Raw genomic sequence first — 25,359 nt, 5'->3', positions numbered from 1 at the left:
TGAGAATTCTGCAGTTCAGTACCAAAAGGTAAACTTGTAGCAGGTAATTGAAATCCTGTGAACATTTGAGTCCTATGAATAAATGACTCAATGAATATAGATTGGAGTCCAATGAATACAGGACTCAAATACTTGGAAAAACATTTCCTCAAAAAGCAACAGGAAACAATTGTACTTAATGAGCAATTCTGAGCACAGTTTGCTGGCCGGCGGTTTTAGATGGCTATTAAAATCTCAATCAAGTTTTCTTTCAAAATCTTAATTATAATCTCTCCATATGAACTCAAGCAAAATAGTATTGAAATGAACCTGTTATGTGCAGTGCTGATCATTTTAAATGTTTATTTTATATCAGTATTTATCATTCATGACAGCATTAGAATACTCAAGTGAATTAAAATTCTTCATATCTGAAAGAAAACTAGACCCCTATTTAATAAACATTGATTGAACCCAAACTTACATGTAGCAGACACTGTTGTCTGTCTAATCAATGCTAACTGTCCATTTTCCTCACACAGCCTTGATTTTGTTCCGTTATCAATCTTCTTTCTTACTGGCCACGGTCTTCAGGGAGTCAACGGCCATCCTCAGCCTCAAAGGATGAATATTTGTCGAGTCCTGGTGTCTCCATCTGTGACTAATTGAGGCCTGGGCATGAGATGAAGTTGCACCCAAGGAGGATGAGGAGACCTTTGCTAGGGATGGTGCTTCCAAAGAGGGGTTCTTGCTTTTAAAAATGAAACTCACAGAAGAAGTATTCTTCTGCTAGACATCATCAACTTTGCATGTGATTCCAGAACAAGGGTGGTCATTGTGCAATCATGAGAGGAGCCAGCCAAGAGCAGAGCAGACACATGTTATGTCAGAGTGGAAAGAAAAGAGAAACTTAGATCTTTGATCTGTCGTTCAGGTACTCAATTAGTCATTTTTGAGCAATCCCAACGGCACTCCCTGCTATGTGACATAATAAATTTTCCTCATTGTTTAAATGGTTAAGTCAGAGTTTTCTGTTATGTACAGATGAAAGCAATCTAATTGATACAAAGAATATGACTTTGAACTTGGTGATAGTAAGGTAGACAGCAGAAAGCAAATCTCATGAAAGTTGATGTTTTTTATATGGCACATGGCTTAAAAGGATAGAGCTATGTTTACCACAAGCAAAGTTATATAGAGAGCAGACTAGGGAATAAGACTGAGAGAAGGAATAGGAAAAAGAACTTTACAGGTCGGGTGACAATATAATTTATCACCCAAACTATTACACTTTGGAGTGTGAAATGAAAGCTTAGTAATATTGCTATCAAGACAATAAGAATAAACTGGAACTGACCCAGGCAAACCAGGACACATGGTTGCCACAATTATAGAGCAAAGGAGAACACAAATAAAACCTTGGAGGAGGGAAAGTATAGGATGTCCTTGAGAGACAGTAAGTGGCCCAATTTGGTTGGAATGTAGACTGGATGTGAGGGCTGATGGGAGATTACCTTGGGACGGTGATGCAAATGCCTTGAGATCCAAGCGAGAAGTTTGTACTTCATTTCATTCACAGTGGGAGGCTATGAAACTTCTGGGCAGGGGAGTGGTGTGATCAGACCTATGCTTCGGGAAAATCAATCTGGAAGCAGAGGAGACTAGCAAGAGGGGGAGAAGTCCAGTAAGTCACTATTTCAGTAATTCTTCCAGGTAAGGAGCCAGGCTTATAGCAGAGGGAAAGTGGAGGGACACATGCCAATAATGAGGACAGGAGAGCAGATGGAAAGAAAGCCTTAAGGATTAATTTTGAGATTGCCTAAAACTGGGGAGTGGGAAATAAAAAGAGAAGTGAACAAAGGACATAGAGAGGAAGTGTCTGCGAGTCCGAAGAAGACGATCACGTCAAGGAACCCAGGAAAGGAGAGAATTTCAAGGAGGGATGGGGAGGTGGTCCTTGATCTGTGCTTCAGTGAAACAAAGAATAGAAGAAGTGAATGTCCAAGCGAGAAAGTTGTTTTTGGTGAGCTCCAGGAAAGGGGTTGACAGTGACAAAATTTTTCACATTTTCTTTGCCTTTCAGAAAACCTTGTCAGTTGAATCGGTGCAGCAATTCCCCAAACCATCTAACCTTCAAAGATCTGACAGTGGGTTCAACTGAAATAATGAAATCCATTTGATTTGGTGAATAGAAGGTGGGGCTCTGACATGGATTACAGGTGTGTCATCCTACTTCAATCTCTCTTGCATCATCCTCTTCACAAAGCCAGAGTCACTGAAATACACTCTCTATCCCTTTGGTCCCCAAACCTTCAGCTTGAGCCTACGTAATCTTTGAAAACTCTGACCTTCGGGGGGAAGGATTTACACAGCTACAGCCCAAGGTTGGTGATTCAGTATCAAGTCTCTGCTGCTAATTCAAGTTGAACATTCTGGCCTATATTTGATAATGAGAATTATGCATTGTTTCTGAAATGCAATTTCTACTTTGTGCCTGAGTTCTGCTGGTTGAGCTCTATTCCTGAGGCTCGGCTTTGGTCACCTAGTCAGCAACCCCATCCCCCAAGGGGGAGATGATCTGTTCTTATCTGTCTTCCAGGCACTGGAGTTCTGCTTAACTCTAGGCAGCGGTGAAAGCCCTATTCTCTTACTTGGCAACAGATTTTCCTCACACCCACCGGCTCCTAGATTCCCAGGAGCTGTGTTATACCCCATACCAGAACAAGCCACTACTCCCCGTGGGTCTCCCTTGACACACTTTCCCAGAATCCCTGTCTTCTGTAACTTTTCCTTCCACAGCCCATGTCCTGCTGCAGGACCAGATGCCCAGAGTACTGTCAGAGGTGTCTACCCTTCCGTGTCCATTCTTCAACTGTTTTCATGCCCCAGCTCCTCTTGACTTAATCCATTCCATTGGGTTACCTGATACATGGTAATAGGTTTTGTATCCAATCTCACCTTTGCAAGGGCATCCAGGCAAGAGGGAGCACTTGTAAATCGGTACTAGAAGAAAACAGACTCTGCACTATCCTCATCCATTAACAAAAGTCCTGGCATGTGATCATGGGCTTGTAGATACAGGAAGGCGAGAGAAGCGCTGATCCTGAACACAGATACCCTGAAGGTTGCAGCAGCATATTTGTTGCCAATATTTGCAGTATGAATAAAGTTGTCAACAATGATATTTTGGTGACAATGTTTGAAATAAATGTACAAACATAGCCCATGCATAATGTCAAACAATAAAGTGTTAAGTTCTCCGGATGTCTATCTGACATGATCTGATGCCTCTGGTAACTGAACACAAAAACAGACATAAGATTCTCTCTCTCTCTTTTTTAACTATTTTATTTATTTATTTGATAGAGAGAGAGCACGAGGGTGGGGAGGCAGACTGGAGAGGGAGAAGCGAGGAGGAGAGGGAGGAGTAGACTCCCTGCTGAGCAGGGACCCTAACACAGGGCTCAATCCCAGGACCCTGGAATCATGACCTGAGCCCAAGGTAGATACTCCCAGGCACCCTGACAGAAGCTTCTCTTGATAGGGGCTTTGCTTGGAAAAGGACTGGCTGGAACCCAGGAACAGTAACATAATCAGAACCTTTCATAAAATGAAGCAAGAGAAGAATGCTTCCCCATTTCCAAGACACCTGGGCCAAAGCTCCACCACACCAACAAAAATAAATAACATGTCTTCCTGAGGATGGTGATGGACATCATAATGCTTGTCACTTTCTTATACAATTTTCCCACTGCACTGCAAGATCCTTTTTAACATTTAACCTCCATGTCTAGCAAGTTGCCTAGCATGTAACAGATATTCACTAAGACTCGTGTGCATGAATGAATGAATGAATGAATGAATGAATGAATGAATGAAAGAGAAAGGAAGGAAGGATGGAAGGAAGAAAGAAAGGAGAAAGGTAGGTAGGTATACATGACTGTGATAGAACTACAGTCTTTAGGGCACTTGCTGTCACTATGTGTGCTGGAGAAAAGACATAATCCTATTATTTAAAAAAAGCAAAAGCAAGAATGCCTAAATAGTGCCCTGAGTAACCTTCCTCCGCAACTCCATTAACATATACGAAGAACTGGCAAACGGGGAGAATCCGCACACAGTCATGAATCTTTCCCTCCCACAGCAAGACAATATGGAAGGGAAATCTGTAAAATGCCCCGATTCAAGTTTAAGTTTCAAAAGTACTCTAAGATTTTCATATCCCTCTATCTTTCCCAACTTTGATGAGAAGGAGTATTTTATTTAAAAAGGTGTTTTAAAAATCATATTTGAAATGGTTATAGTAAACCAAACATTTGCTAATTTGAGGAAACATCTTCAAAAATCTATTCCAGGTGTGTTCGGTAAGTACAGACCAAAATGGTGCATATCACTTCAACACTATTCCCCACAATTAGAGAAAAAGTAGACTAGGAAATGAGGAAGTGTCTTTAAAATAACAGGGGGGAAAGTCTAACTCTGCCCTGTGAATACAGTTGCCGCTAGCCTTGAGTGCTTGGCTGTCGATCACTCAGAAGCTGGCTGGTACAAATTGGGATGTGCCATAACTGTAAAATACGCCCTGGATTTCAAAGACTTTGCACGAAAAGCCATGGGGCATAATTTACTGGTAAATTTTCATATTGATTACTGCTGAAATAATATTTTGGATATATAGAGTTAAGTAATATATATTATTTAAAAAATTTCATCTGTTCTTAATTTTTTAATTTTAAAAATTGTGGCCACTATAAAACTCAAAATACGGTTTGCGTTTTATTTCTATTGGATCTCATGGGGCTAGATTCTATTTTTACATCCCCTGGTCCATCATTATTGCAGATGGCTCAATAGGTCCTGGGTTTTCAGAGGGAGCAGAGGGAAGAGCTACAGAGGCATCATGGGTATAGATTTTTAAGCATTTACTTAGCATGCATAACTGACTGGTCTTCTAAGGTAGAAATATAAAATCAAACACGAGCAGAGCTTTTAGAAAACTTTCCATCAGGTTTCTTTATTACAGTGTCTTAATCTTTAAAAGATAAAATGGTCTATGATAGGGACTCCGCTAAACGACTGAACATACATTTGTGGATGGATTAAATAAATACACGTGAAACTGTAGTGTATGGGTATTTGAATCAACTGTCCTGTCATTCGTCATGTTCCTGAATTACAGCTCTGACATGTCAATCACATCTGAGGTCTAACCTGCAACAACCCATTTACTATCCATTATTCCTACATATTCTGGTTAAAACAAACAGATCAGAGGAATCAACTCACAAAATTTATACCTTGCTTGTTTTTTTGCTGCCTTCCTTTCTGAAAGCAATGTTACTAATGTTTCTATGGACATGTGCTAATATACCTACAATTTCTAACGTGGTTTTTCTTGGCATACCTTCTTCCTGGTATGTTTTTAATCAGGTTAGTTTCCCAGTCAGCGGCTAATGCTCGCAGGCAATTTGCTAAGGAGAGGTGGCATGTCCTCTGGTAGGGAACTGTCCTCTTATGTAGACGAGGCTCTTACAGAACGTTCCCATCATATATAGTATATATGTATACTGCAGTGCATGAAGCTTTTGGAAAGTACCAGTAAATCAGTCTTGTAAACCAGTAACCAAAGACAGCAGATGATAAGCACATGGCAGAAGGGCAGGAATGCTCTTTCAAAATGGCCATGCAAAACTCAATCGAAACTACCTCTGGTCTTACAGGCTATGAACTAGGTCATGAATAGAACCTGAAACAAAAGTTGTAAAATCTTTCGACTGCCCCCAATTTTTGTTTATCAAGAGCAAAAGGAGAAAAGCAGAAATGAGTTTAAATTCCTCTAAGGTCTACAATGGTCAAGTCTCACCTATGAATTCTTGACTCTTTTATTTATTTTTAAATTGCCAGAATTTGCCTACTTTCCTGGCACAGAGAAGACGGTCAATGAAGGTTTGCTGAAAAAAGAAAGGAAGGAAGGGAGGAAAGGAGAAAGAGTGGGAGGAAAGAAGAGAGACATAGGAAAAAGGAAAAGAGGCTTGGCTTGGTTGATTCACAAACAACATAGCTACCACCAGAATGAACGGTGTTAGCTATGACAAGTGCAGGATCTGACTGGGACACCTGTGTGCCTGACACCACGGCCGTGCTTTGGTGTCAGTGTGTCCTCACCCCACCACACATTCATATGCAGACAATCCGGATGGCTCAGAATTCATGCCTTGGCTAATACTTTACTATATTAAAAAATCTTTATTCATATCACATAACCAGTGGCAGGACAGCTTCCTTCTTTATGGTGCTATGAGAATCCACAGCCCTCACGTTTACATTTTTATCGTTTCTGTTTATCTGGGATCCTACATCAATTAAGAATCATTTGGGAAAAGCTGAATTGAAAAAAGGAGACATGAAAAGACAGTTAAATACAAATAGACCCCAGGTAATATTATAACACACAATATATATTTTTTATCTCCATCCTGTTTAATGATCTTATTGGTCTAAGCTGTTTTCTCTAATTCAAAACACCCATAAGACATAAATTTTTCTGGTTGTTTATTTCAACCCAGTATTATCTTGATTCACTAGCTGAATATGTTTATATTTTTAGACCCACCTCACCTTACTTTATAATGCTACATTTTCAACTGGCGTCTCAGCTATTTGATGTTCTTATGGGATTTTTATCTCATCCCCTAAGTTCCTTTGCTCCATCAGTGATGGTTCATTGTTGCATTCAGACTTGTTCCAATCACACATAAATTATTGTTCTCTTCACTTGTTCCTAACTCTGTCCTGCTACAAACTCCTTATGCAGTCAAAGGGACTAAATAGAAGAAAAACTCCTCCTGGATCCCCTCAATACATCACTTGCCTGTCACTGAAGGGTGGTAAAAAAAAGAATGGGTTTTAGAACCAAGAAGACCCTTCTGGTTTAAAATTACTTAACTTTATGCAAATTAACTTTTGAGTATTTTGAGTCTCAGTTTTTTTCTTTTGCAAAAGGATGATGATAATACAAAATGATAGAATTGTGAAAATTACATGAGCCTCTCCCAACATTAACAGGTGCAAAAGCACTAGCTTCTATACAATGAGCACCTACCACAAGAAAGCTGAGAATCAACGAGGTCAAGTAACTGGCCCCATATTACACAAGTCAGCAGTAGATTCAGGACCCAAACCCAAGTAAAGGCTGATTCTAAATCTACCTCAATAAATATTAGTTCTCTTTCCTTTCCAACCAAATCTAAACATACCTGTCCCTCGTGGAAGCATCCTGTCATTGAGTAGCTAAAATGCCATGTTCCCAGAGAAGCCTTCTCTATAGGCTAAGTCCAGACTGATTCTTTCTTTTCTTTTTAAATATTTTATTTATTTATTTGAGTGTAAGCAGGGGGAGTGGCTGGCAGAGGGAGAGGGAGAAGCAGGCTCCCTGGTGAGCAGGGAGCCCCACACGGACTCGATCCCAGGATCCTGGGATCATGACCTGAGCCGAAGGCAGACGCAGCTGAGCCACCCAGGCACCCCAAACTGATTATTTTCTTTGCTAGGCTACCGCAGCATTTCACTAGATACTCATTAATACATCACACAGTGGCTGAACGCTTCCTAAATCGCAGGCACTCTCCTAGTCCTGGACAAGTTTTTGAAATGTGAAGGTTACTTCTGCATGAGCCTCGATCCTTGACTAGACTGTGAACCTCCTGAAGTCAGGAGTCCTCATTATTTTCACACTGGTTACCCTTGTCTTTATTCACTACAAAACTAGTTTACAAACAACGGTTCAAAACACCAGGGACATGTTCTAATCTAAGCTCTGCCACTGTTTGGCTGCAAGACTGTGAACAAATCTAATTTTCCTGAGCCTGGGTTTTATCATCTCAACATGATTATAATATCCATGTTGCATGATTATTATGAGCCATTCTGCGAATGACAGAGCTTCACACAAATGTAAGGGGTCATGTTGTAGCTATTGTTGATGTCACATTATTATTAATGAATGCATGAATATCAGAATGAATGTTCTGCAGATCACTTCTGCACTAGCAGCTGTAAGGTCCAAAGTTTGGTTCCACACCAATGCTTTCTTAATTCCATTCCCCTGTATCTGTTGTTTAGACTCTGCTCAGAATCAGTTTCTGAGCTCTGATGGCTGTCTGCTGGGAAGGCTTCCTGGTCTTGGCTGCTGGTGATCCGGATGTGCACTGCTAACCCCCAGGATCGTGGAGCCTGGGGTGTCATCTCACCACCCTGTTCTGTCCCTCGGCCCCCCGCGGACTTGCCTGTGCTGACCAGCTCGCGCTGTCTTACTCACATGTACCTTCACGAGACCGCACACGTCTTTGCTTCCTAAATACGGACCTGCTCTGCCCTACTTCTCAGTGTCCCTGTTCCGGGCTGCTATTTCTTCGGTGACCCTAGGGAAGCACTGGCCTCTGATGACCAAGTGACCCTCTATGAGAGCTACTTGCCAGAAGCCTGGCTGCCCACAGTCCAAGCTGCCATCCTCGCCTTCGCCTTCTGAGTCCTAAATGTACCACCAGCTTCCTAGCCCCTGTCATCAAACCCATGTCAGGTGCAAAGGCTACTCATCTTCTGGGGGAAAAAAAACACTCCAATCTTGTGGTCTGTCTGAATCTCCCATCTTTTTTTTCCCTATGCTCAGATCTCTGGGCTTGGCCAGTTTATATATTGCTAAAGCTTGGACTGCTTCAGCTCCTTAGGGTTTGTTCTTGCCATGCCGTTAACCTGACTGCTTTTACATGCTTCCTTTGCAACCTCTCATGTGTTTCCTCTTTCTCATTCCTTTAAGCTCTCCCTTCTAAGTGAATGAAGCCAAGACACTAGCATATTCACATCATAAAATTTATGCAAATCCAATTAATCCAATCAAAGCTTGTTTGTATAAAAGCCTGTCTTATGTGCTCTTTAAAGTCACTTCCCATGAATGGAAATCTTAATTAGATGACTAAATTTAGAAGGATAGAGCATCTTGCAAGAAAACCAAGAACATTTAATCCTTAATACCATAAACTGGAAAATATGAATTTCACCTACCAAGAATAGTACTGTTGGGTGTCACATAAATTTCAATCCGTGCTTTCTAAAAGAACTGGAATAGCATGCCCTCAAATTTCTAGAGCAACATATAGATGTATATATTTCTAATTTAAAAACAGGAGATTAAAGATATTTACTACACAGGTGAGCACACCTGTTATTTAATTTAGAAAATGCAAGTCAAGATGTCCTAATTATAGAAGCAAAACATAGCAATGGTAACAACAATGTCCTTGCCAATTTAAATTTTCATTGTGTGTATCAGCATAAGCTTTCATAATTGTACTAATATCGATGTTTTAGCATTGTCCATGTTGCAAATAATGATTGAAAATCATGTAATATGCGTGTCAGAGGGGTTATCTTCTCAGTAACTATCGAATTAAAAGTTTATTTCATGGCAATATTTTTATTTTAAAGTAGGAAAATGTAAGCACCCTGGAACACACCCGGCAGCCAAGATCAATGAGATAACTATTTCCCTAGATTCCTTAAAACGCTGAAACAATATTCTAATGTTTCTCTTTCAGTTTACTAAATTAAATTCAATCACATAAACAGAGTTACTTGTAAGACAGGCAGATTTAGATGTCCCATTTTGCAGACAGAGATGGTGAGGCTAAGAGATCAGAATGCGTATCAAAGGTTTACCTCTTCATGCTGGGAATCCCTGCATATTATTGTAACGTATTATTGTAATGTATTTTCTACTACGCATCCTTATGTTCTGAACCTGATTACTTCTGTGCTGTACACCTTTCTGTTACAGACATTCTTGGAGTTCCTTCAACCTGGGAAGGTTTTTCCAGCATAAAGGAGTTTTGCTTATGTATGCTCTTGCCCTTCCCTCCCTGCTCTGACTAGCTAAAGTCACCTCCTTTCAGCAATCTCTCTCATCATTCTGTCTACCTTCCTCCCCCAGGCCAGTTTTCAGGATTAGTGTATTTTAACTCTTCGCTGACAATGAACTTTGACTTCCTTGAGAACAAGGATCCTTTCTTCCATCTTCGAATATGTAGAGACCATTACACATACAAAGCTTTGTCCAGGGAGAGCTCAGTAACTGTTTTTTTAATGGATAAATAAAGGAACAAATTACTGAATACCCGATCACTGCATTTCAGTGTGATTGTTAGCAGGTGATTTCATTTGCATCCATTGGATAAGGTGAGGAGCTAATTTGCACTTGACTGATTTTTCACTCTAACTGGGAAATCCTGAATTTTAATGAAAAGTATCCATAAACGATAAAATCCTAGTTTCATTTTCCTGGTTCCTTCCGAAGTTAATCGAAGTTGTAAGTGATTTGCCTGCCCAAGCAGCATTAAATCTTTCTTTACTCATTAATGTCATTTTCTAAAGTACCACTAATTTTTATCACTCTCTAAGGAAACAAACTCTTCTCAAAAACAGTTCCATGTATTGAGTCAAGTGTTTCAACTCTTAATTTAGGATTACTAATGAAAATGTACAGAGTATGATTCAGAGATCTGAGTGACTATAAAGTCATGACTTATTTCATTTAGAAACTCTGCCAGCAGGGCATCTGGGTGGCTCAGTTGGTTGGGCATCCAACTCTTGATTTCGGCTCAGATCATGATCTCAGTGTCGTGAGACTGAGTCCCACGTAGAGCCCTGTTTTGGGCTCTGTGCTCAGGCAGAGTCTGCTTGTCCCTCTCCCTCTGTCCCTACCCCCACTCGCGCTCTCTCTCAAATAAATAAATAAAATCTAAAAAAAAAAAAAAAAAAAGAAACTCTGCAAGCTAGCTGAATCCTATATCAGAAGACCAAAAAAAAAAAAAAAGTTGTCTAATTTACCAAGTAGATGAACTTCCGATGAAGAATGTATTGGCTATTTGATTTACAAAACAAAATGGAAGATGATGTGCTCTTTAAATTCACTAATTCATTCTAAAAAAATAGGGGGGGGATGTATCGGAATATAGAATATGTCACACCTGACGGAGAAAGAGCATATGCTACAGAAATGCTTACAGAGTGACAATTTAAAGTTATAAAAGTTTGTGCTATGGACAATTAAAGATATGGCGGAAATAGTGGTTATAGAAGCAAAAATATGATGATATTAAAGATTTTTGAAACAGAATGATAGGTGTTTGAAATATTCTCTATTTGGAGTAAATATTTTGAACTATATTTTAGATAACTTTGATTAAATTAAAAAGTAAGTGAACGTACATGGGTAAAAAGAAATCTGAAATCAGGGATGAGTAGTAACTAAAATAAAATATTAAGAATTGGGATTTAGAGAAATACTTTGGACTTTATAACATAAGTATCTAGGAATGGGTACCCCAAATAATTTTAATTCCTGCTTCTTCCATTGCGTTCTCTTAAAACACATTAATAATTACTTACATCTACCATTTGAAAGGCATTGTATTAGGCATTATGTGGTGAGCAAGAGGCAAAGATATACAAGACAAATTTGCTGAATTTGTAATCTTATGATGACCAAAATACTTACATGTACTAAACTATAATACATCAATAAGTAGTATACTATGTTGTGTATTGTGACATACAACTGCATTTTAACAGTCATCTGATTGCAAGACAGCAAATCCGATTAGAAGATGTTGCCTGGAGTTCTGCCTCAAGGACTGAAAACCCAGATCAGTTTTGGTTGGAAAGAAGATGCCACAATCTCTTAGCAATGTCTGCTGTGGTCATGGAAGGGAGACAGTGTATACCATCACGCAGTGTTTTTGTCTACTTGAAGAGAAGTTTAACCTACTCCCTTCGCAGATGAGATAATTAACCACAAGGAGACTTTCCACTGACCCCAAGGCTAATGCTTTAAAGAAAACAGTATGCAGAACTTCTGACGTATTTGCCAGGGGTGAAAGTACACTGGGAACACATTATTCAGGGCGGCTCGTGCCATGCCTTAAAAACAGCACATCTCAAGTGTGGTCAGACATGAGAGCCAGAATGGCAAAATGGACTCAAATCCATGCCATGTGAACATGAAAACTAAAAGTCAAAGAACTAAAATAACATCATATATTGGGAGACCATCTAGAGTGTTCTATATGGCTTCAAATGGTGAGAGGCCTGGAAGCAGACAACTCAGAGAGACAGACTTTATTTCACCGTCCTAATAGTGACCCTTGTCTCACACACATAAAAGGCTATGGAAGAGCCAGGCGTCAGTCAGTTTCCCGCCGCAGGTGGAGTTCAAACCCTTCCAAACCAGGTATCTAATGACACAGAGGCCAGAAAGCTACCTGATTTTCTCAAGGTCTCAAAGGCAGTAAGCAGCGGGGTAATGAGGAAAGCTCACTGCCAGTCGGGCCAGTGAGTCACTCCTCTTCCTTCCTTTTTCCTTTCTCCCTTCCTTCCTTTCTTCCTTCTTCCCTTCCTCCCTCCTTTCCTTTCTTTCTCTCTTTTGCCTCCCTCCCTCCTCCTTCCTTTCTTTTTTTCTCTCTCTCTCCCCTTCCCTCCCTCCCCCTTCCTTCCTTCCTTCCTTCCTTCCTTCCTTCCTTCCCCAATCTCTCTCTCCTCTTAATTTCAGATCATCATAAAGTCTGCATATACAAAATTTATTATGAATCCTACCAATAGCATTCACTATTTCCAGACAATAATACATTATTGCTACTGTTCCTTTTATTTGGTCTCACTGTCTCTCCAGCTCGCCATCCCATACCCACAACTACACTTTTATGGAAAGTATATAAGAGGACAGACTATTATTCAAAAAGGATTTTAAAGGCAAGGTAGATCACTGTTGCCTAGGAACATCGAAGGTGGAGTTATGAAAGAGGTGGGATTGGAGTTGCCTAAGGTAAAGGCTGGAAAGTATTTAAGCAGATGGAAATGAAGAGTAGGGAAAATAACATAAAGCACAGCATAGGAGAAAACTGATTTCATAAGTCACTGCTATTTCTCAGAAAATGGCACTATGGGATTGGACCAAAAATTTCTGCAATCCTTTTAAGAGTATCCGTAAGTCCCTTCAAAAACAAAAACAAAAATGACTTCAAAATATACAAATATATAAATGTCTATGCTTTTCCTTCACACACACACACACACACACACGCACACACGCACACGTGTGCACACACACACACACACACACACACTACTATTTTTTCCATGCCTCTAACTAGTTGCCAAACTTAACATAATGACTCTGCCTTGGGTGCAGTAGATATGCTATATGTTAATTATATATAGTGTTATAATTATATTATATTGTGTTATGTTTAAATCACACTGTAAGAATTTGGAAACTATACATCAAAAATGGGTAGGTTGAAACTTGTAGCAAGTTTCAAATGTAGTTTTACTTTTTGTCTGAAAAGATTTGATGTTAGAAGCATAAAGACATCATAGAACCAAACAATTTGAGACTTAAATGTTCTTTTTCCGTATCTGCCACCACCTCTTCACTGTCACAGACAGTGCAATTGTAAATATAATATTCAGTGAAATCTCTTCGGTCAACAGTCTAAAAGCCACAAGGAAAAAGCTACCACAATAATCGTATGCTCTTCGTCTCTCTCCCAACTAATACTCCTTGCAGGTGGGCTTAGGTCCAGCAGGAGATGGCAAAAAATTTGGTAAGGGGACCAACCCCCTCCCAGTGTTAAAAGCACGTATCTGGCATTCTGCTGACGTACCTCAACTTTCTTGCTGCGGGGTTATGGGTTACTTGCTTAATCCTTTTTGCCTCAGTGTCATCTGTAAATCGAGATAACAACTGTATCTCCCATGACCAGAGGATTCAGTTGGTTAATACGTGGAAATACTGGGGCGCCTGGGTGGCTCAACCGTTAAGCATTCTGTCTTCGGCTCAGGGCATGATCCCAGGGTTCTGGGATCGAGCCCCACATCGGGCTCCTCCACGGGGAGCCTGCTTCTTCCTCTCCCACTCTCCCTGCTTGTGTTCCCTCTCTCGCTGGCTGTCTCTCTGTCTGTCAAATAAATAGATAAAATCTTTAAAAATATATATGTGTAAATACTTACATCAATGACTGATATATACTCAGTGCCCACACACGACATCTGTTGTGTCATTTCTCATTAGTTGCATGGCCTTGGGCAAGTCACTTGATCTCTCTGGCCATTGATTTGAAAATCAAGGGATGAAACTAAATGATTTCTAAGGCCACGTTCATGACTAACAAATCCCAGCTACAAAGAAGCGTCTTCTAACATTGGATTCACAAATCTTTTCCAAAAATTGAATGGCAGAAAAAGCCTGATAGTGTGGCTTGAATAAAGTGTCTACTGGATTCCTATATCCGTATTCTAGACTTAGCCCCAAGAGAAATAAAAAGGGGACCCCAAATAATCATGTGATTAGGAGCCAGAGAGAAAAGGAAACAAAGGTCTCTCTGTGAAAGACCAAAAGGGTTGTCAACGTAGTTTTGACTAAGTCTCTTCATTCAGTTTAGTAACTTAGCAAACCCAACACTTAAGGCACATGTGAAGGAAAAGGTTACTGTCACCAATCCAACGATATTATTTTGTTTTTTAGTTGGAAACGTCAGGAATTTATTTTAAATTACAAGATGAGGCTCCAGGTGCACTATCTCTATCCAAGACTGCTCAATTTTGGTGTCTGTGAAAACTTGGCATTCTGCTTTGATGAGATCTCTGAAAATATAAGATGTTTCCCAGCGTGAAAAGTGCTTCTGTGCACCCCAGTGTGAGAAAAAGCTAAATCTGAAATCTCAATAAAAAATCCTAATAGAAAAGTACAGTTTTTGCTGGTGTTATTGAAAGCACTCTTTAAAAAAGGGGATCATCACACAAGAAACACAATACACAATTTACTCAGAATAGAGGTTCTGGTTCTATCAAAACAAATCCTGCTTGCCTTAGACAGGAAATGCCACAAGTTATTTTGGTAATACGTAGATATGGCAGGACTACATTTGTATTTAACTGACCTATGATTTCATAAGTCTTTTATTTCATAATGTTGCTCTGAAAGATTTGAAGAAGGGAAAGATGGGATTTAATCCTGGTTTTGGGATTTGCAGCAAGTCAAGTAAGCTCTTTGAGTCTTATTTTCAAGGTATGCTATACATGGGAGGTGCTCACTGAATATTTGTTCAAGAAAAGAAGGAATGAGGAAGGCAGGGAGGAAGGAAGTCCTGGGAAGTCACTAGCATTTTATCAGGAAAAGCCCAATCGGAACAAGCTGCTACAAGTCTTTTTGCTATCTGTATGTTAATTGATAACTGATTTAATTAGCATTATGGATATAAAAATAATTTTTATTGATGAAAGTAATGACTTTTAATTAGCACGATGAATGCTAAAAATAGAATCTTTATTGGTGAAATTAAATATTTTCAAGCTACGTGGATTGACTAAAGTAGTTTGGGGATACTTTCCATCCTTGAATAAATAAACCATAAGACTCCAGTGAGGTCTGTAACCTATACCCCAATGACTTGTTCTCAATGGATCTCAGGGCCAGCCATTGGTTTAAGAGGTTTTCTGCATGAAGCATGTCAGTGCAAGGGCACAGAATCCCACCTTTTCTGTGATGAACCTTTCATACACTTAAAACACCTTCAAGGACAAAGAGCTGCCAGTTCACTGAGCTTACAGAACAGGGCGTATGGACTTTCTTGCCTGTTTCAATGAATGGTTATTAAGTAACTGCATGCTTATCAGAGTTTGGTCATTATAACCTCATCATCACAAACTTAGTTGGTGCCTAGATAACTTATCTACCAAAAATAACTGAAGAGTTGGATATGATGAAATCAGCTTTAGTCAGATTACAATACCCTAACTTTGAGATTCGCAAGTCTACTGATGGAAACAGAAGTAAAAATGAATACAACATAAAGCACAATATAAGGTTATTTTAATACCACAATTTGTTAGAGAGGCTAAGGATTTATAGAGGAGAATGTGGGAGCCCAAGAGATTTCCCCAGAGGAGTTGGTGCGAAGTCCAAACAGATATAGAAGAATGTTCCAGAAAGTTGGGGTTTTTGGGGTGGGAGGGATGGATGGGGGAGCATTAAAGAGGTTAGAAGCAAGGGAGATAAGAATTAATCCATAAAAGAAATTCCAAGTTTATTACAGACCAAATATATATGTGTGTGTAGTGTGTGTCCACGCACACACTACACACACATACACATGTATACACATTCACTCACACGTTCACTCACTGAGAAATATCCACCAAAAGACTGTGTTTAGAGTTCTAAATGAACCTGGTCTGGAAAAAAATCTTTCAGATTCTGTTTTTTACAACAACAACAAAAAATGGTGGTTTTACTGACAGTGATTTTCAAACTACATCTGTCATAATAAGACTAAAAAAATAACCAGCCTGCTGAGTGAAAACTGGCATTCTCAGAAATAGTTTAAATCCAACTGAATGTAGAACTCCATTTCACATATTTTAAAATATCTTCCATCTAAATGATATTCTTTACGATTTTCCAAAGTCTGTTAAAAGATTCTCCTAACTATTGGTTAAGATCTCTGAGATCAGAACTTGCCTCTCGACTTGATGAATGGAAATGTTGAGCTATTCTACTGGCCATTCCACCGGTTCTGAAAAAATGAAGTTTGGTCTTTGAACATGTCTTTGAACATCCTCTTGTCATGTGTGGTTGTAACTGAGCCTATAGATTAACAAACATACGGATACTGTAAACAGCACACTGATACATAATCAATATGCTTTGACTCACCTCTGTCTTCTAGGAATGTCGCCATTTTATGTTGGGAATCAAATTAATGGGAAACTGCATGCAGCCAAAGGAGCACTGGACTTGAAGTATAAGATTCAGATCCTAGATGTGTCATTTACCAGCTGGAGCGAAGTGCTAAAGCTCCCTAGACGTCTTAGTGCGTATAGAAAGGGTTAAAGTGAAAAGCGAGTGCTTTGCCTCATTTGCTCCACAGAAATGAGTAAGTACACTTGATGTCATTTCGCTGTGCACTGTCAATATTATTGGCTTTTATGCTAAAAGAGCAGCTATCAGTTTTTGAGTACTTGATGCATGCTGGTAGTTAATTCTTATAAGGTATCATGTTAAGTATCATTACCTCACTCTCACAGGCAAGAAAACGAAGGTTTGCAGCTATAGCTTCACGTATAATGTCTGCGCTCTCAAAGGGCGGTTAATATGCCTTATTCATTATACGAATTCAAGCAACAGCATTCTACCTAGTACATAATAGATGCATTATCATCATTTAAAACTTTTACAAATAATGCCTTTTGGAACAATGCAAATTAAAAAATTAATATGATACAGTGCATACTTAACAGATGGTATTAATATTCCTCCTTGGAAACATTATTTTGTTTCAAACTATACAAGTGAATGGGAATGTAGTCATGCTGTGAGCGGTCATAACCATCTCTAATGACCAGCTGGGTATATAACCCATGTAATCCGCTTGCATTATGTTTTCTTCACATTGTCTCCAAAGTACATGCTCACCTATTTGATTCTCACAACAGCTTTGAAAAGTAGGAAGAAATAAGTCCTCATTTTTCAGATAAGTTAACTGGCTCAGAAAAGCCACAGGGATAACCCAGTGATAGAGGTTGGAGGGGGAAAAAGAAGACAGGAAGATAAAGGGGGAGAAAGGGATGGGGAGGAAGACAGCCAGAGGAAGAAAGGAAGAGAGATGAGAAGCAGAGGAACGCTAGCTGGTTTTCAGACCAGCCCCTGCTTTCCCCTCAGCATCACCATCTCCAGTATGCTAAGTGGAGGGGATCTTTGGAAAAAGAAAGACAAAAAAGAATGCAGGGAGGGAGGGAAAGTATGAATGAATGAATATGAATGAGACTATCTAAGTGAAGCAAGGTCCTAAGAGACATAAGGACATAGTGTGGTTCTAACTTTTAGGGAATCTTGGATATCTCTGACAATCCAATAAAGCTATGGAGGCTCTTACTAGAAAAATGTGTGCACGTGTGCACATGCGTGCATGTGTGTGTGTGTGTGTGTGTGTGTGTGTGTATATATATATATATATAGTATTTATACACAATTTCAGTGTGTTCACTACACCCCAGATTTGGTGCTAGGTCCCTTTTAAGAAACATGCCTTAGAAACAGAGGCCCCCCACTGTCGTGTGCAGATCTAGCCCCAGAGGGCGGGTCCACATAAATGCAGCTGCATGCGGCACTTATCAGTGTATGCTACAGACACGAGAACATGGCTTCCGACCAGAATAGCAGAATATCTTTGAATCCCTTCTGCTGCGACCCACCTCGCCACAACATTTCAAGCTTAACAGGAAACAAAACAATCTCCCACACCACACATTGAAACCATTATCTACACTGGAGCACAAAGCTTCCGATCAGACCAGAAAACCTGAAATGGAGGATAAAAGACGCGAGACAATTCTGACACCTCTAGTACTGAATCACTATGACCAAAAATCTGTAAAGATCTGCTTAATGGGTTAGGATCAAGGTACGGAACAGAAGAACTAGAGGCGCAGGCTTTGAGGGTTCTGGCACAGTCGATGTGGGACTCCGGGTTGGCACTCCAACCTCCTCACATCCAAATTTCCTTCAGAAGCTGAAGTGAAAATTAATTAATGGATTTAAATAATTTAATACACGTCTGACACATAATGTTACTAAACATCATGTTTCTTGTGCATAAGTGGATTTAATGATAGCACGTATGCTTAATAAACGTGCCACGAGGGTGAGCATCGAATGAAGTAATGCGCTGACTGTATCTAGCACCGCTGCTGCATAGCAAATGTCAGCTGGTGTTAGCCTCCCTGACGAAACAGAGGAGTCATCAGAAGTAGGACTCCCTAACGTGATGCCAGTAACAGAGGTCCAATTTTTACTATTCAGTGTCCCCAATTTTTGTGGGTGAGGGGGTTGAACCAGGTGGCCTCTGTCCACCTCTAACATTTTATCAGCCCTGGAATCCACCGACAAATGCACTTTGCTAGGTGCCTTAAATAGATTATCTTGCTTAATCGTCACAACCTGGGGGTTGTGTTCATGGCAGTTAACACATACTTAGCTGGGCACTCCTCCGACATCTATGTGAACCCATTTCATGCTCAGAATAATCCTGTGAGGCCAATACTTCTATTATCTCCATTTTATAGTGGAAGAAACTGAAGCATAGAAAGACTGGCTCAGGTTCACACAGCGGGAAGGGGGCAGCTCTGGGCTTCAAACCCAAGCAGTCTGACTCCAGAGTCTGTGATCTTAACCTCTCGATGCACTGTCTCTCAAGAGGCAGGCATTTTTATCTCCAGTTTATGAATAAGAAAATGTTGCCCAAGGTCACACGTAGAGTAAGTGAGAGAAATGCAGATAAGAATCCAGGCTTGTCTGACACCCATATCTGTGTTTCTCCTCACCATGCCCCAGGCACGTGGTCCAGGAGTAGAACGAGAAGGGAGCACTCAAGATGAGGTTCCCAGCAGAAGAGGTCTATGGGAAAGGTTCAGGCACTTTGATCTAACAAGATGGTGCTCTAGATAGGAGCTGCTTTCTGCCATCACCTACTCCCGCCACATGTAGTGACTCCATACCCTTAGGACAGCAGCAGCAGCTGCGTCCCTCAGAGTCTCAGAGTCCCGAGGGAGTTTCCTGAGGATGCAGACATGAAGAATCAGAGATGTTCCCTAACACTCAAATCTGCCCCGCTTTCTGCTGGTTTTCTCTGCCTTGGTTCTGGCTCTATGAAGATGAATGTTCTAGCTCTGGTCTCCTTCCAATCACCTGTGTTGCTTAATGATCTAAGGAACGATAACTGCTTATAGCCACTGTATCCAAATTTGAGCGCAGAATACATTGTCATCACCAGTTCTTCTAATCAATGAAAAATCAAAGATCACTAATTAAATATATATCTATAAATTATGTATGTGGTGCTTTGGCAAATGCTACACAGATCACACTGAGCAAGGACATTTTCAAGGAGCCTATAAAACATGTCGTCTTTTTTAAATGAGCCCAAGTTACAGGCATTTTCTGAAAACACAATTGAAGCAATATTTCACAACACAAAATAGACTTAAGGATAAAGAGTTTAAAATTCTTTTTATTTTTTTTAGATTTTATTTATTAATTTGACAGATAGAAACAGCCAGCGAGAGAGGGAACACAAGCAGGGGGAGTGGGATAGGAAGAAGCAGGCTTCCAGCGGAGGAGCCTGATGTGGGGCTCGATCCCAGAACGCTGGGATCACGCCCTGAGCCGAAGGCAGATGCTTAATAACTGTGCCACACAGGCGCCCCGAGAGTTTAAAATTCTTGCATAGGTATTTTAATAATAGAAAAGCCCTACACTACTGTCCCCAAAATGTCCTAAAACACCACCCACCAGACAACATCCCTAGTCAGTTCCCAACAAATTGAGAAAACCTTTCAGCCTGGCATTCCAGGACTCATCAGTGAGACCCAAATCTTCCTCTTCAGCTGTACACCCTCTGTGTTCCCCACACACCACTCTTAGAAACAAGACAAACCACTTGCTGTTTCAAGAGTACAGCCTGCATTTTCTGCTACCAAGCGGCTGTCCGTGTAGTTGCTTCTGTGATGTCCTGACTCAAACTCCATTCCAGCCTCTTCTACAAGTCACATCTCAAATGCCACCATTTTCTCCATGAAGCCTTTCCTCACCTCTCCAAATAAAAACGAGCTTGTCCTCTTCTGAACCACCAGAGGTCTTTGTGGCGTGTGTGTGTGTGTGTGTGTGTGTGTACACACACTTCTATTGTGGTGATTTATATTATGACCTTGGCATATTTACCTAATTTCCCAAATTAGGCTGTAAACTCCTCAGGAGTTTGGTTTATTTCTGAAGTTTCCTTTATAACCTCTACCCTGATGTCATGCTTGCAACACAGGAATTCAATAAACATTTACTGAATTATCATTTCATTAATAATGCTAATGATTTACTGATCTCTTATCTCTTATGGAGTATCCACTATGGGCCAAGGATGACATTTATGTATTATATCTAATAGAATATTCAAAATCCTGTGACTTAGAAAATTGAGGCTTAACCAGCTTAAATAAGTTGTTCAAGGTTACACAGCAAGTAGGGTTCCCAACTGTTAACATAACAGCAGGATGTACTTTGGATCTGAATCCAAATTTGTTAGATTCCAAACCTGGGCTCCAAATCAACACTACATAAACGTGATAAAACTGAAAGGATATATTGCTTTTGATTTTTAGATAAGTGAATGTAGCAAGTATGAAACAAAACCACAGCTTGTTAGGTAGTGAGGAGAGCTAGTAAATTAGTAAATTAATTTAAAGACTTAAAAATGACTTTTGAAGGTTAAAAAATATACAAATGAAGGAACCTTTATCACTACAGTCCAAGAAATGTAAGAGATGGGGAAAGAGACTGTCTGGGGCATTTATTTAGAAGAATAACTTATTAGTAAACTGCATTTGTATGTTATAATAGAAAAGGTTCCAGTTTGGGAATTTGACAAAGTAGGACTAAAATTCTGGGTATAAGATTTTTTTCCCTAGACCTTGGGCAAGTTACTTTATCTTTGTAAGCCTCAGTTTTCGCAAATATTAGGTGACAATAATAACAATTGCTTTCATAGATAAGGCAAATGTTAGACAGGTATAAGGTATATAACTCAACAAATGATGGGCACGACTGGTGTTATTATTACTAATAATATTATTTTTACGCAAAGTGACTATGCTAAGCCGGAGTTCTTGAGAGGAATGGAAAGGAAGAGCTGCCATTACTGTCACCAACCTTTGGCATTGTGAGAGCATACTACTCAGAAAAGCAGAAGGGGAAAGGAGGGCCAGCAGTGCCACTAGCCTCTAAAATCCAACACTTGCTTCTCATCAGATGGACCCCCCAAATCCTTGTCTTACAACTAAAGGACTGAAAGTCAAAACATGGAAAGCAAGTCAGATCCTCCCTTTTAAAACCCCTCAATTTTTATTCTAGGTGCCTGCCACCTTAGCCATCTCTTGTTCCCCTTCAGAGAACATATTCTTTGGAAGTAGTAGAAGTAGCATGGCATTAGGCGTCAGTCCCAGGGGCATACAAACACCACGCCCACCATTTTTATTTTCAAGTGTTTCCATTTTGTTATCTGACTCTCAGTGTCCTTAAATATTATCTGGAGAGGAATGCTCTGAAGAATAAATGCAGTTACAGCTCGTGTGCCCAGCACAGAGTAGGCACTCAATAATGACTACTTCCCTTTCTCTTCCGAGCTTCCCCCTAAGTGAGAAATAATCAGCATCTCAGGGCCATGTTCTCATCTCTAACTGGCACCTGCCACCATGGATGGATGGTTAGGATTGGAAAGGTGCTACCTCATTTAAATAAGACACAGAGTGGTAATTACCAAGGGACAAGTTACAGATATTATTGATTATGGTTGTAACCAAACCAGTGACCTGAAAGTGACAGGGTTTTTTCTTTAAAAAATAAAATAAAATCCCAGAAAAATCCCTGAGCTATTCAGTCTCCCAGAAAACATGTGTCTGAAAACCCAACATCTGCAGAAAGGAAAAAAAATTCCTTAAAATGACTAAATTTTCTTTCCCCCTTCAGCTTTTCAAATGGAAGAGCGAGAACACAAACATGAAGGTGGATTTTTAACAAATTGTAATATTAAAAAAAAAACCCAAAAAACAAAAAACATCTTCCGGTGCAAGGTCTAACACTTTTCAAACCAGTACACTGGAGCCGAATTCAAAGTCAACTACCAGGGTATCTGTGATAAACGAAGTTACTTTGAAGTTATCAGGATGTTCCTTGGTGGAATTCCATTATGTGTGTTAGGAACTTCTCATTATTTGGAAAAATATGAAATCATTTCCCCTAAAATCAAAGTAAACATGAATAACCAAACCCGGTAGATACCACTGATGTTCTCAACGTTCATTTGTTGAAACTGACACATTCAACCACTGAAATAAAACTTCCTTTTCCCTTTCCTCTTCATTTCCTAATTTCCTACTTGTTATCTGTTGAGAGTTGGAAGAGAGAAGCGGTACCACTGGAAGGACACCTCCAATACTTTGACAATAACAGAGGAACCATAATGTTTGCTGAAGAAACACCACCAATTTTCCTACCAATAACTGCACCATATTCACATATGTAAATTATTATGTGATTACCATCCTAATAATTACATATGTATATCTGTGTGTACGTGCGTCTGTATACACACACACACACACACACACACACACACTCCATAAATCCACAAGGCATTCTAAGCGAGGCTATCAGAGGAAAGGATTTAAGCTGCCCAGAGAGTGGAGCAGTCTTGAAATGAAATCTTGTCATTTGGACACAGCTCCTGCTTCCAGCAAGCACTGCTGCTGGAACCTCTTCATTTAGCAGTTTTCAAAATTCTTTTTTAGATAATTTGCTCCCTGGTCAGCTTAGTCCCACTGGCACTTTCATCTGAAAGGGAAGGCGGCGGTAAAACGGGAATACGCGCCCAGACTCGGGAAGCAGGAGTCCCTTCCACACCCCAGAGACTGATGCCCTCTCCTCCCCGCCGGCCGGCTGCTGCTCCGCTCCCCGTCGCAATCTGGGGGCCGCCGGCCGGCGGAGCAAGGCCACAGAGGGGAGGAAGTAAGAATGCACCCGAGGGCTCTACCTCCTCCGCGGCCCCGACCCCCACCTATCACCTCCCACAGCCCCCATCCCTCCCATCCTCCTCCCCGTCACCCTAACGCTGCAGCCACGGCAGGGGGTGCGGGGGTGGCGTGTGGGGAGAGATGCGGCTTCCTTCGCACCCACCCCTGACGCGCCCTGGAAGAATGTCCTCTGGGGAAGGGGCTGCCCACAACTTGGAGGAACTTAGAAGGCAAGGCTGCCGCGCCCCGACCCTCAGCGGGGTCTCCACCCTGAAGGTGAGGGGCGACCGAAGGGAGTCCGACGCGAGGGCGGGCACCCCCGGGCTTACCACAAGCACGGGGACCCCGGCGGCCAGCGAGTAGAGGAGCACTGGGGGCACGGCGCTGCTGTCCTCCGGGCCCGGGTAGGGCTTGCGGTAGGCGCTGTCGTGGCAGAAGAAGCCCTGCACGTTCACGGTGAACGTGTCGGTGTACTCGAAGTAGTACGCCAGCATCACCGTCCCTGCCATGATCACCATCTGGAAATAGAGCATGCTGCTGGTGAGCGCCGCGGGCAGCAGGGGCATGCACGCCTCCCGGGCCGGGCCGAGCCGAGCGGGCGGCGGACGCGGCGGGCCCCCTCCCGGGTCCGCCGAGGCAGCCACCGGGGGCGCGGCGGCGGCGGGGGCGGCGGGACGACGAAGCGCGGGAGGAGGGATGGAGTCGCTGGAGGAAGAGGCGGAGGCAGGTCCGGGTTTCGAGGCGCCAGCAGGCTGCAGAGGAGGCGGCTACCCCCAGACGAGCCCCCGCTCCCCTCCCCGCCCCCCGCCCGCCGCAAGCGCCGCCCGCCCGGGCGCGGGGTCGCGCGGGAGGGCGGGGAGTCCCGGGCGACCGGCAGCGGCCGCAGCGCCCAGCAAGAGACCGTTCTCGTTGCAGCAGCGGCTGGTGGAGCACCCCGGGCCCGCCCGGAGGAGGCGGCGTCGGCGGACCGGGCGGCAGAAGCCGGGCACCTGTGCCCCTCGGAGGGCGGACGCAGTGGAGCTGGAGAAGCTCCTCGCGGGGGTAAAAAGCGAAAAAAAGAAAAAAAAAAAAAAAGTGGCGGGGGGGGAGGGGAGGCAGCAGAGAAGGAGCTTCTAGAAACTCCTTTCTGAGGCAGCAGCTGGGCTGTTTAAGAAACCCGCACAACGCCTGGGAAAATGGTGCGCGGACGCGTCTTCGGAGCGCAAACCCCACCGAAGCTCAAAGTGCCGGATGCCGCGCTGCGAGTTTCAGCCCGCTCTCCCTTGGATTCCTTAACCCCGCGCAGGACACACGCCAAGCGGTGGTTTCTAGGCACTGTTAGAAAAATAATCTCAGAGCATTTTAGATTCAGAGTTTCTCTGCCTCCTTTCTAGCTTCCTAGGGTTTTGTATGTAGAAACACAGTCATAGTTCAGTAGCTCCAGAAGCATCATCTTTTGTACAACGGCCCCTTCCTCCTTCATGTATTCTCCACTTGCTCATCTTCAGTCAGTCTCCCTTTATTAGCTGCTTGGGAGAGGAGGCATTGCAGATTCCTGGGAGCCAGCGGTGCCTGCCACCAGGGAAAAGGGCTATTTGCCTCATCTCGCTATTCCCCGAGTTCTGGGAAATTGCCGGGATTCCCCACGGGTCAGGTGAAAGGACAGGGAGACCAACGTGGGCTCACACCACATGCGTACGAAGCGCACCCATACATGGGCATACACGCATGTGC

The 25,359-nt window shown here is 41.8% G+C and overlaps 1 protein-coding gene across 1 annotated transcript in view; it reads right to left on the bottom strand.

The window, feature by feature from the left end:
- Positions 1–24,222, bottom strand: part of PLPPR5 (phospholipid phosphatase related 5) — an 87,338-nt gene extending 63,116 nt beyond the window's left edge. Inside the window, exon 1 of the mRNA XM_048220474.2 lies at positions 23,976–24,222. Within this exon, the coding sequence (XP_048076431.2) occupies positions 23,976–24,212 (237 nt within the window). The 5' untranslated portion in view covers positions 24,213–24,222. The remainder of the gene's footprint in view (positions 1–23,975) is intronic.
- Positions 24,223–25,359: the final 1,137 nt, after the last annotated feature.

This window comes from Ursus arctos, unplaced genomic scaffold (genome assembly GCF_023065955.2).
Source record: "Ursus arctos isolate Adak ecotype North America unplaced genomic scaffold, UrsArc2.0 scaffold_12, whole genome shotgun sequence".
Classification (NCBI taxonomy): domain Eukaryota; kingdom Metazoa; phylum Chordata; class Mammalia; order Carnivora; family Ursidae; genus Ursus; species Ursus arctos.
Note: the sequence above shows the minus strand (reverse complement) of the source record. Positions and strands in the feature narration are given on the sequence as shown.